The sequence below is a fragment of the Aphis gossypii genome, chromosome X (genome assembly GCF_020184175.1).
Source record: "Aphis gossypii isolate Hap1 chromosome X, ASM2018417v2, whole genome shotgun sequence".
Taxonomy (NCBI): Eukaryota; Metazoa; Arthropoda; class Insecta; order Hemiptera; family Aphididae; genus Aphis; species Aphis gossypii.
In genome coordinates, this window is record NC_065533.1 from 24,196,327 (window position 1) to 24,209,665 (window position 13,339).

General features: G+C 26.4%; 1 protein-coding gene across 18 annotated transcripts in view; it reads left to right on the forward strand.

The window, feature by feature from the left end:
- LOC114120994 (twitchin) overlaps nucleotides 1-13,339 on the forward strand; it is a 79,050-nt gene that overhangs the window by 27,172 nt on the left and 38,539 nt on the right. For 15 of the 18 annotated variants that reach the window (XM_050207985.1, XM_050207989.1, XM_050208000.1 and 12 more), the window contains 25 exons: nucleotides 321-359; nucleotides 2,759-2,971; nucleotides 3,478-3,649; nucleotides 3,970-4,106; nucleotides 4,167-4,292; nucleotides 4,992-5,136; nucleotides 5,817-6,101; nucleotides 6,168-6,309; nucleotides 6,379-6,503; nucleotides 6,744-6,882; nucleotides 6,937-7,151; nucleotides 7,221-7,427; nucleotides 7,674-7,814; nucleotides 7,892-8,059; nucleotides 8,128-8,252; nucleotides 8,325-8,502; nucleotides 8,565-8,712; nucleotides 8,832-8,968; nucleotides 9,037-9,200; nucleotides 9,278-9,419; nucleotides 9,478-9,780; nucleotides 9,855-10,454; nucleotides 10,520-10,649; nucleotides 12,720-12,892; nucleotides 12,955-13,082. In XM_050207985.1, the coding sequence (XP_050063942.1) occupies nucleotides 321-359; nucleotides 2,759-2,971; nucleotides 3,478-3,649; nucleotides 3,970-4,106; nucleotides 4,167-4,292; nucleotides 4,992-5,136; nucleotides 5,817-6,101; nucleotides 6,168-6,309; nucleotides 6,379-6,503; nucleotides 6,744-6,882; nucleotides 6,937-7,151; nucleotides 7,221-7,427; nucleotides 7,674-7,814; nucleotides 7,892-8,059; nucleotides 8,128-8,252; nucleotides 8,325-8,502; nucleotides 8,565-8,712; nucleotides 8,832-8,968; nucleotides 9,037-9,200; nucleotides 9,278-9,419; nucleotides 9,478-9,780; nucleotides 9,855-10,454; nucleotides 10,520-10,649; nucleotides 12,720-12,892; nucleotides 12,955-13,082 (4,482 nt within the window). The remainder of the gene's footprint in view (nucleotides 1-320; nucleotides 360-2,758; nucleotides 2,972-3,477; nucleotides 3,650-3,969; nucleotides 4,107-4,166; nucleotides 4,293-4,991; nucleotides 5,137-5,816; nucleotides 6,102-6,167; nucleotides 6,310-6,378; nucleotides 6,504-6,743; nucleotides 6,883-6,936; nucleotides 7,152-7,220; nucleotides 7,428-7,673; nucleotides 7,815-7,891; nucleotides 8,060-8,127; nucleotides 8,253-8,324; nucleotides 8,503-8,564; nucleotides 8,713-8,831; nucleotides 8,969-9,036; nucleotides 9,201-9,277; nucleotides 9,420-9,477; nucleotides 9,781-9,854; nucleotides 10,455-10,519; nucleotides 10,650-12,719; nucleotides 12,893-12,954; nucleotides 13,083-13,339) is intronic. The other 3 variants (XM_050207987.1, XM_050207990.1, XM_050207999.1) reach the window with 2 other exon arrangements.

Below are 13,339 nucleotides of genomic sequence, written 5' to 3' on the forward strand. Positions count from 1 at the left end.
AAAATAACAATGGTTTTTTTACCCTCATCGACTGTTGTGACTTTCTAAGTGGACGTTCTTTGGCGATGGCGAAATAAAAAATATTCATATTATACTTAATATTTCAATAAAAAAAAAAAAATTAAACTTCAATTACAATAATATTCTTATCCAATTACCTACCTCGATACATACCTTCATACCTATGTATACAAATTCATCATCGCCATCTATCAAAATTTCCAAACGTTTGTGTTTCTGTCTTTGTGTCGTCTCCCTCGGTTACTTCTGGTTAACCGCAACTTGTTTAACGTGCTTTCAATTAAATTATGTTTATGCAGGTTGGAAAATTGCGGCCTGGTCAGGTTATTGATGCAAAGGTGAGGTTTCATTCATAGTGTTTCCTCGTCACAATAGTCACTGTTTCCGATATGATTGCGTTTTTTCTTGTGTAACCTATACTGTGATGTCAAGTTTTATATTTTTATTTATTGATCGTCATTTTTTACGTGTTAGTCCTGTGATCGTCCTGTGATCGAAGATTGCTGAATGGACTGTGGATAAATATTTTGACATTTACATCACTAACGGAACTTAACACTCAATTCTAATTTTTTTTTACAGGAGTATTTTTTACAATATATAATTTTGTTAAGAATAATATGATTCATTCACAGAAGTTTTATAAATTAAGAACTGTAAAAAAAATTTACTTGAATATTTTTTTTATTTGTTTATATAGACGGTATTGAAAAAATTTAAAAATATGTTATTTTTTAATTAAGATCCCTGGGATAATCTTTAAAGTCAAACCTTTAACTTTATTACTGGAAACTATTTATTAATAAATGGTAAAGCTAGTAGTTCTGATTTGATACGTTTATACACATGAAATATTTAAATTAAATTGTTGCAACCAAAATTTATTACAGGTAATAATTATAATTATAATTGGATGTTATAAAATTTCGTTATTTAATTATATTAATAATTATTAATGTAATCAGGAAATTAGTACCTAAGTGTTTAAATAACATGTGACAATGTGACATATTATAAACACGATTAAGTAAAATATTAAATCCCGAAGACATCATATTTAAATAAAAAAATCATTATACCAAATATTTGTTATAATTAATATTTGATTTCTATAAGATTACATTCATCATATTTTTCATACAAGGGATATTATAATATGCATTACATTAATAATAAGGAGGAGTAACTAAAAAATTAAGGAAGCAGATAATACAATTGCAAAACTAAGCATTAATTAAACACTTCGATATTTAAATTTCTTATCATATGTGGAGTCACGAATTCTCGGATTAATATTTTGAAACTTCTGAGTAATAGGTTATAGTAGACAAAATAATAAAATATTTTCTATACCAGGGGCGGCCAAACAGTCGATCGCGATCGACCGGTCGATCTTAGACAATTTCAAAGTCGATCATGATAGAATTTATTTTTAGAGTCACTCGCCCTATATATTTCTTAACCATTATAGTTATTTAATAATAAAAAAAAATTTCTATGGAAGTCAATCCTCAAAGGTGAAGTACATTTTTAGTAGATCGTGACCTAAAAAAGTTTGGCCACCCCTGTTCTATACAATGTATCCCTTCATATACCTACCAATGTATTTCTAAATATTACAGGTGACTATGGTTAATTTTTAAATTTTAGAATTAAGAAGTTTTTATCACGTTTAACTATAGGAATTGTATCTAGGAATAGTTTAACGGGGATGTTTTAATGATGTATTATTTATAGATTTGTACATCTTAGTATTATTTGGTGATAATTCAACTGATTAAATCAAAAGTTTGTTAATTGAAGCAATTTTATTTTGAAATATTTCAACTCGTTGTTATTGATTTTTATTATATACCTTGTATTCCCTCAATAATTTGTATATATATGGAATGAATTTGTATAACTATTACTGTACATAAATACTAACATAGGCAATTTATTTTTTGTTAGCTAATATTTATATTTGAACATATTATTTATTATTTTGATAAAAAACATTTTTTTATACATATTTTTATTTTTTATTTTAGAAAAATATTAATTTATGGTTTTAAAAATAATTTATTTTATTTGTTTTTAAAATTGTGTACTATGCAAAACGCAATTTATGTTGATTTCATTTTATTTTCACTACAACTCTCAGTTTTAATTTCATTTTAAATCAACGTTTCAAATACTACAAAGATTCAAATACTTACGTACTTAATTAAAATATCAATAGTAGAAACATAAATAATTTGCTTGATGTATCTTAATGTATTCAAAGCTAAACTGGTATTTTAATAACATTATGATAATTTGTAAATATTTTAATACGGTTAGTTTTTTTTTCTTGCATCAAATATGGTTTGTAACATAATATAGTATCCATGTACATATATTCCCTTTAGATTTAAGAATGTTTGAACTACCTTCTCCGTTTTATACAGTTATAGTCATAAGGATTAATTTTTATTACATGCTTTGATCAATTAGTTAGTAAAATTTATTAACATCGTTCAATTGCATAGAAATAAGTAGCCATACACAATGCACATAGTATTACATAAATTATATTAGTTTTTTTTTTTAAATCATTGTAGTTATTATTTTATCAGCTTAATGTTAGTTATTGAAGATGCCTTTAAACTATACCGAGAAATGGATGTAGTGGGAATTGAACGTGATAGTTGTCTGAAAAAAAAAATAATAATTTCAGTAAATACATTGTTCTAAATTTTAAACTTGGACTTTACAGCGTCGTCGACCAAGCACAGAAATGAGGAGACCTAGCATAGCTGAACTTGAAGAAAAAATTGATAAACCCTCAACACCATTAAAAGATTTCGGTGCACCAGGACCACCAAGCATCGTAGATGTTGCTGAAAGTTACTCAGCAATTGAAGATCAAACTGGATATATAACTATACAAGTCGAAGGCACACCAGCTCCTACATTCAAATTTTACAAAGTAAATATCCAAAAAAAAAAAATTTATAATTTATAACATGCTATTTTTATTTTGACTATTATAAGAAAACTAGTATATAGTATTGATCATTAAATAATTATCTATGCAACTTATTATTATTATAGTATAATTTTGTTTTCATAACTTTTATTTTTTAACAAAAAGTAAAGATGATTTCTTTAGCTGTAACATAAATATGTCATGGTTTAATGTTTAAGTAATTGAATAGGTTAGCTTAACATTGTAAATTTTAACAACGTATTTTCATTTAATTAAACACAGACAATTTACTCTTTATTCGCCATTATAAATATCAAACAACAATAATATACTTAATAAATTGACGTCAAGATGTTAAAAGTAAACTTTCATTAACTCTCATTTATAGACCATAGTTGTTAAAATATGAATATTGTATACTTTTAAAATTTAAATTTAAAAAGATCGATATAACGGTATCATTATTATAATATTAACAATTTTTTAAAATAAAATTATTAATTTAGGGAATAACCGAGCTTATTGAAGGAGGACGATTCAAATTCATTACTGACGGAGAAACAAATACTATTACATTATGTATGCGCAAAGTGAAACCAAATGATGAAGGGAAGTACCAAGTAGTCGTGACCAACATCCATGGATCAGACACTGCAGAAATGCAACTATACGTATCAGGTAATGTATATTGTATATCATTGAATATACATTTTTAAATTTTATTTTTATGATTGAATGTAAATTTATTATACCTATCTAATTATATATTCATTCAAGCATACCAAGTATAAAACCATAAACAATTAAAGAAATAACTATTTAATATATCTTATGTTAAATTGTGTTTCTACAATAAATTTAATGATTTCTATCTATAACATCTACTTTATTTAAAAAAGTATAGTTCTCTAAATCAAGAAAAATAATTAAATAATAAGTTTATTTAGGTTAAATAGCATATTCCTGTAGCTAATTTTCATAATTGATTTAAACAATAGATTCTAGTGGTATGGACTTCAGAGCTATGTTAAAGAAAAGAAAATATGCTAAATGGGGAAAAGACAAAGACGATCCAGAATGGGGAGAATTAAAAGAAACAGAAATACCTGTACCGGCACTAAAAAAAGTGGAAAAGGTGAATAACATTTTTAATTCTATTATAATGAACCTAATTTGACTTATTAACTATTAACAGAAACCAGAATCCTTTTTGAAACCATTAGTAGATCAATATGCTAAAGAAGGAAAAGACAAAAAAGTCACATTTGAAGGAGTCTTTTCTAAACCTAATTCTAAGCCTAAATGGTTCCTTCGAAAAGACGTAAGTAACAATGATAACTATTATTTAAAATATACGATACAAAAATCTAAAAACTGCGTTTAAAAAATTATTTAACGGGTTTGAGGTGATAAATGAGAGATAGATTGTAATTTTTTACTCAAAGAATCGTGATCTTAAAAATAAAAACGATTATTAGTTATTATTAATAACTCGTTATGTACTTATCTAGTATATTAAAACACATATTCCGTGACTTCAATAAGTTAAAATCATAAAATGTGTTTTTATTTAAATAAAAATGAACGTAGGAGTATTATATACGTTTTCTGTAATGATAATTTTATTTTTATTACACCATAACTTATTTTTTGAAAATAGAACATCTTCAATCCATACAAATTGTACAGATATTATGTATTGGCTTTTGAAAAGTTGAGATCTATTGGAAGTATTTTTAACATTTCAAAAATAAAAAATGATATACAATCATATAGCTACATTATTATAAAACCAAAAACAACAACTAAACTTCAACTAAATATCTTAAACTATGTTGTTTCTTTATTATTCAACTAGGTAACTTAATAAAAATTATGATATCATAACTTATGAAAATGATACTACCTATATCTCTGAGAAATAAGTGAACAATTATTTTGTATTTTACTGAAGATATTAAAATAGCTATATAATAATAATATTAATATTGGAGTGTTTATTAACATTTTTATTTACCAGGAATTATTTACCGGATCTAAGTACAAATTCAAAAACGAAGGGGACGTGTATCAATTGATTATAATGGCACCCAAAGTAGAAGATACTGGGAAATATACAATTGAAATAGGAGGTGTTAGTTCAACAGCTTATCTTAATGTTGAAGGTATAAATCTTGTGTTTTTTGTATCATAAAAAAGTACAATAAGTATATACTCTTGTGTATTAAGTTTTAAATTTATTTAATTTCTAAAAAGTTACCAGATTGTCTTTTCCTATTAATTAATTTTCACCGACTATATATCTATTTATCTATTATATAAACGACTATTGACGTATATAAAATTGATTATTGTAATATTTTGCTTAAGATAGGGTTATTATTTTTATAATATACGTAATGTTTAGGAGTTTAGTGTTAATATTTCTTTTGTATAAAGAATTAAAATTACACTACAAACTATACAATTAATTATTTAGTGTACCTACTTACGTTGAATAATATACTAAAATGGATACAAGGTATATCTTGTAATATATTGGTACCTAATAATCAGTTTTTTTGATGTAGATAATGATTAAAATATCGAACCCTATTGTTAAGGCTATATGGAAAAGTATTAAATTATTTTTAGTTAATTTTAGTTTTTTTTCCTTATTATAAAAAAAAAAAAATCTGCTGAGAAGTATAAGTTATATTTTCTCCACCGTATAATTTCTTAAAAACATCACTTATTATGAGACACGTAGGTCTTAAATAATTTTTTATTAATATATTTTGTTTTTATTAAATAATTATGTTTATAATGGTTATTAAAATATTTAAAATATTTATTATCTTTATAGAACCAGCACCAGTTTACACGTTTTTGCGACCACTCGAATCTACCACAAATGGTTTTACAAAACATGAAACCAGCATGGAATGTACAGTCAGTAGTAGTATGGCTATTGTTGGCTGGTATAAAGAAAAAACTAAATTAGCTGACGGTGATAAATACAGTATATCAAAAGATATGAGTGGAATTTGTCGGTTAACAATAAAAAATTGTGAGTTGAATGATAGCGGAAAATATTATTGTCGAATTGAAAAGCAAGATGAAAAAACGTCATCAACTCTTAAAGTAGTTGGTACGTAATAAAAAAAAAATATTCAATAGTAATTTTAAAAACTATAATAATTCATGTAATGTGTAGAATATCCATATAAATTCGTAAAAGTATTGAAACATCAACAAATGACTGAAAAAGATACTGTGACGTTAATATGCGAGTTAGATGATGCAACAGGTGATGTCAAGTGGTCTAAAAATGGTCAAGAGCTTAAAGCTGATAAGAGGTATAATTCACAAATTGCTTATTATACGTAGTATAAATTAATTGTTTATATTTGTATGTGCTACTTTAGAATTCGAATTGTAAAAGAAGGCAGGAAAAGAAAACTGATAATAAACGACGCTAAAGTTACTGATGGTGGTCTATTCTCCTGTACGACAAATGCTGATAAAACCGAAGCAGAATTAATAATAAAATGTGAGTAAAATTTAGAAATTAAATTAAATTACTTGGTACAAGTTAGTAATTATTTAATATCTAATTAACAAGAGACTAATAAATGTGTTAAGACAATTATACATTTAAATGAAACATTTTGAATACTTGTAAATAATATTTTCTTAAATAAATTGTACTAATACAGTCATTTTGAATTATTTTAAATAAAATTTAATCTGTTAAAAACTATTCATTTTTTTTTTTTTTTTTTTTACCAAGATTTAAACAAATTTAACAAAAAACTTAAGGATACTGTTGGAATTGAAAGAGAAAAAGTTGTGTTGGAAGTAGAGTTGCAGGATCAAACAGCTCCTACTGAATGGTTCTTCGATGACCAACCTATTACATCTTCAGATAGGTATGTATAAAACAAATTTAAAGAAGCAATTTAATTTACAGTAAATGTTTATAGAATTGAAATCAAAAATTTGGGTGGTGGTAAACATCAATTAATATTTAATAAATTGGAACTAAAAGACGCTGGTACAATTACGTGTAAATCTAACGAACTCACCTCTATTTGCCTATTGGAGGTAAAGAAAGGAGAAGAAAAGCCTGTAATTATGTTTGATGAGAATGTAGAAGGCCCTGTATCACGTCCAATTAGCTTTGAAGTTCCTTATAAAGGTAATGTAATTTTCAATAAAATAATATAATATATAAATTGAATTAATATCAAACGTCTTTTATTATTAGTAAATGGAACGCGACAATCAGTAATTGATGCAAAAATTTTGAAAGATGGCAAACCATTAACTGCAAAAGATGTAGAGGCAATTGTTCATGACGATAAAATTATATTTAACATTAAAAAACCTGCGCACGCTCTTACTGGAAATTATCAAATCAAATTGAAAAATGACCAAGGAGAAGACATTAAGGATGTTCATATTAACATGCAAGGTATTTTTTTTTTTATTAAAAATATACATTTTTTAAAATTTGTAGTGCATGCCATTTTTACTACAAAATAATAATAATATCAAAATAGTACCTTATAAAAAAAAAAATATATCACACAATATAAAAAAACCAATACTTATATAATCTTAAAAATAATATAAAATAGTTAAAAATAGTATATTTAAATTGTATAAATTACATTTTTTCATTACAATACCTATAGACTTTTTATTGATGGGATTTCAGATGTTCCAACGCCACCACGAAATTTGGAAGTATCTGATATTTTTAAAACCAGTTGTAAAATTAAATGGGAATCTTCGGAAGACAACGGAGGATCACCTATACTTCATTACATTGTCGAAAGACAAGATTTAACCGTAAAAGGTATGTTTTTGAAATTTGTAACTATTAAGTTATGTTCATATAATTGACTTTTCTTTTTTATTTATTTTGGTTATTAGGAGGATGGCAGAATGTCGGAGAAGTAAAAGCAGATTCTCCTTTATTTTTGGATGTAACAGATTTAACTACAAAAAAAGAATACAAATTCCGTGTAAAAGCAGTATCAAAAATTGGAGCCTCTGAACCTACACCCTTAGCCAAAACAGTTTTGGCCAAGGATCCATGGGGTATGATTTTCAAACTTAAATTAAACATTTTAATACCATGTAAGTATTTAATATAATTTGTAATTTAGATGAACCTGGTAAACCAAATAATGTAGAACTAGTTGATTGGGATAAAGACCATGCTGATTTGAAATGGACCAAACCTGAAAATGACGGAGGAGCTCCGATTACGGGATATATTATTGAGTACAAAGTAATGTTTTGATATCTTGATTTATATATATAAATAAAATTAACTTATACCTCATTGGTTTTAATTTTATAGGAAAAGTTTGGAAAAGATTGGGTTAAAGGTAAAGTATTTGAAGGAGATATTACTTCAGCTACAATAGATGGTTTAAAAGAAGGAACCCAGTATGAATTCCGAGTACGAGCAATAAATAAAGCTGGTCCGGGTGAACCTAGCGAAGCAACAAAACCAATCATTGCCAAATCAAGATTCGGTAAAAATATTTAAACTATGTGTTATAAATATTTTATGGATAACTTACACTAATATTTACAGTTAAACCATGGATTATCGGAGATGATTTGAAAAATATAATTGTTAAAAAAGGTCAAGTGATTAAATACGATATAAAATATGGAGGTGAACCAGAACCCGAAGTTATTTGGAAAATAAATGATACTGAAATCAAACATGATGGTGATAGGTAAAAACTTATTTATTGTTAGAAAAAAATGAATAATTTTTTAATAGGTAGCATAACTCATGTATGATAATAAAATATAAAAAATTATATATGTATAATTATGTGTATTTTTTTTTTAGAATCACTATTGATAAATATGAACGCAATACATTATTAACAATTCGAAGAGCTACAAGGATTGACAGTGGAAAATATACTTTAATACTAAAAAATAGTTCTGGAACTGCCGAAAAAGATGCTGAAGTGATTGTTTTAGGTAAAGCATTATAACTATTAAATAATTATGCATTAAGACGCGTACAAATAAACTCTTTCATGTTTTAGACAAACCACTCAAACCTACCGGACCTTTAAAAGTTGAAGAAGTAAGAGCTGATCATATAACAGTTTCTTGGAAAAAACCACAAGATAATGGTGGTTCAGAAATAACTGGTTATATTGTAGAGAAAATGGACATGGACTCTGGTCGTTGGGTTGCGGCTGGCGAGGTAAACAAAAAATACATAAATATTTATGTTTAGATTAACTCAAGTTATCACATTATTATAACTAATAACATTTTTAGACTGGTCCATCAAAAGAAGCCTTTACGCTCACTAATTTAACTCCAAAAAAGAAATACAAGATTCGTGTTAAGGCTGTTAATAAAGAAGGAGAATCAGAACCATTAGAGACAACTGAAGAAATTTTAGCTAAAAACCCATACGGTATAAATACAAGACATTTCATTTTAAGACAAATAATAATTGTATTTTTATAATTTAGATGAGCCAGGTGAACCAGGAAAACCAGAAATCATTGATTATGACAACAAGAGTGTTACCTTAAAATGGAAAAAGCCAGAATCTGACGGCGGAAGACCAATTACACACTATTTAGTTGAAATGAAAGATAAGTTTGCATTAGAATGGACTGAAGTGACGAAAACACTCGATAATAGTCCAGAAGTTAAGGTAGAAGGTTTAAAAGAAAAAATGGTTTACGAGTTCCGGGTGAAAGCTGTAAATAAAGCTGGACCGGGAGCTCCAAGTAAACCTACAAACTCACACACTTGCAAACATAGAAACTGTAAGTTATAGTGTATTAATTGATTGTTAAAACGCAGATAATTCTTATGGTTATTTTTTTTTTATTTATTTTAGTAAAACCAAGAATCGACAAAGAAGGTATGAAAAACATTACAGTCAAAGCAGGTAGAAACCAAAAATGGGTTGTTGATGTGTCTGGAGAACCAGCACCAACACTTACGTGGATATTGAAGAATCAAACAGTGGTTAATAATGACAGAATAAAAATTGAAAACATTGATCATCAAACTACATTGACAATAACTGGAGCCATTCGTAAAGATACGGGCGTTTATACATTAGTCGCTGAAAATGCTTCTGGTAAAGATGAAGCCACTCTTGAGTTCACGGTTTTGGGAAAACCTGACTCTCCAAAAGGACCACTTGAAGTAACTGATATCACCAAAAAGAGTTGTAAATTAAAATGGAAGAAACCGGAAGATGACGGTGGTTGTCCAATTACGGAATATGAAGTAGAAAAAATGGATGTGGCCACAGGAAAATGGGTGAGAGTATGTAAAGTGCCAGCTAAAGACAGTATCAAAGAACCTGAAGTTGAAATCTCTAATTTGGAACCGGGTAATGAGTATAAGTTCCGAGTGACAGCTGTAAATAAAGAAGGAGATTCTGAACCTCTAACAACGACCAAATCCATTATTGCCAAAAATCCATTCGGTAAGATATACAAAAAATGTCATGGTAGGTATTATATTTAATTAATGCTTAAATATTTTTTTTAGATGAACCATCCAAACCTAATACTCCTGAAATTATCGATTACGACAATCAAAGTGTTACTTTGAAATGGACTGCTCCAGAAAAAGATGGTGGTGCTCCTATTGAAAAATATTTCATAGAAAAAAAGGACAGGTATTTATCTATTAGAATGAATTTTGTTATAATCTATTATTTCAGTAAGAATTTTAAGTATACAATATATTCATTTTTGTAATTTATGATATTCAATTTTAAGCAAGCTCTTAACACATTGACACATTTATATAGTAATAGGCTATTACTATTTATAAGCTATTACTAATAGCTATATAAGTATTAATTAATTTTATCTATCAACTAACTGGATTAAAAATAATTAAATACGTAACACCTACTTATTTATTTTTCAATAGACTTATTAAATATTTGGTCTCAATTTTACGTTTTTTAAGAATATACTTTCAAAAAATAGCCAACTATGAAGACTGAATGTAAATTTATTGTTACCAATCATATAATTTAGTTTATAAATTGAATTTTCAGACTCTATGTGACTATATAATACGTTGACGAATGTAGTTGTGTTACAATTTTGGGTCATTTTTGTGCTTAACGTCACCTTTAGTACTTATAAATAAAAAAGCTCCAAAGTCCAAAGATGTTAAGAGGAAGCTACTCTAACATGTATTGTCTCCATCTTACTAACATATAATATAACAAATATGCGTACAGTAGAACCAAAAATTAGCTTTAATATTTATATGAATTGACCTATTAGGTATTTAGGTGCAAAAGCTAAAAGTAAGAGCATAATCTATGGTTTGTTTTTTCAATATTTTTACTTTAAAGCAAGATAAAAAAATATTCTAAATACTACAATTTAAAAATATTCATTTCTAGGTTAAAAATTAAAATATCGAATAAAATCAATGTTTTAACAAAGATATTGTTTTTAACCTAAATTTTGATAATAGGTCAATTTACTCTAATATTAAAGCACTTTTTTTAAAGCACAATTGATTCTATAATAGGTTAATGCAAATTGTCCCCGTTGGAAAACGGAGACAACACGTATGAGGGAAGAGTCCTCTAAACTGACACATAAAATGACATGAAAAATTATTGTAAAAACAATATACTCAGGCAGTCAGGCTATAAAAAAAATAATAAAATAGTAACCATTCGGTATGTAGAATAAAGTCAACTAGATTTTCCTCATGCAATTCTGTTGATCCTAGTTACAAAAATATTTCGTATGCCTATGTGTTGTTATTGTGTGACTTGAAATAATTCTAAAATGTTTTGTGATTTTACATCAATATATAATATTTACAAGATAGGTAGGTAAACACAGATAAGCAGTATAATCAATAGAAAATAATCTTTCAACATGACATAACTGACACAACTATAATCAAGTGCATCAAAATAATCTAAATAGAATAAATAATAAAATAAATAGCTTGACATTGTTTTGGCTTATGGAAACGTTTTATGACCTACTTTATTTTTATAACTTTTATTTATTATACATAACAACTTTAAAATGTTATCTTTTGTGAATATATTAAGAGTTAAGTATTAAAATCTATTTTATTTCTTTTAATTTTATAAATGATCTTTTTATGTAATAATTAACATTATATAGGACATAGATACTGTATGATACCAAAGATACATTTTGATGGTATAATTATTGTTAAATACATGAATACCTATAATTAAGTGAAAATCAAATTAAAAACTATTTTATAAGTGCATATTATAGTACATAATAGTAATTTACGAAAAGGTGACTTTTAAATTTAAATTTGAAATTTTGAGTCATTTTTAAATAATTTTTTATAATTAACACAACTTCAAAACATTAAAGTCAGTATACGCCTTTATTATGGTTTGCGAATTCATTACTCATCAGCCATCATTAATAATAGAAATAATACTTCATAGTTTTATAGTAATTACTGTGTATGATATTTTATATTTCTTATGGGGTTAATATTTAATATATAATTTTTATTACAATAAATTTCAGTGTTGACTACTTGGCTGTATACTAACTAAATTAATAATTATGTTTCTCTTATGGTGATTCCATTACTTACATATTGGTTTTATAAGATTTTTTTCTAATTTGAAAATGGTTATTTTAATAGGTACTTTTACAATCGCAGATTTATAAATATATCAATAAACAATATCTATTATTTAATGAACTTTTAGGTTCAGTCAAGAATGGGAATTTGCTATTGAAGTCCCAGCTACCGAGTTGAAAGCCAAAGTTCCTGAATTAAAAGAAAAATCAGAACTCCAGTTCCGGATTACTGCTGTGAATAAAGCTGGACCGTCACCTGCATCGGACCCTACGAAAATCCATATCGTTAAACATAAATCATGTATGTAAACGATATTCGTGTATATAACTGGTTTGTTATCTTAACTAACTAATTATTTTCAGTGAAACCAAGGATTGATCGCACCAATTTAAAGAATATTGTAGTTAGAGGTGGAAAAACAGTAAAATACGATGTCAACATTAAAGGTGAACCAGCACCAACTGTCAAGTGGCAGCTTGTTAACAAAGAGGTTTGTATGATGATTAATCATTTGCAATATCTATTTAAATTATTATATATTAATTATCATTATCAAATTGTAAGTTGTATTAATACCTAGTAATTTGTTATACAAAAATCCAAGAAAATCCAGGAAATATATATTTTGTATTTACCTAAGTAAATTATTTAAAACTGTGTACTTACCTAATAATTTGTACCTATCCTATATTGTACCTTATTATTTTTACATAACTACATAATGATGTAGATATTGAATTATTACAT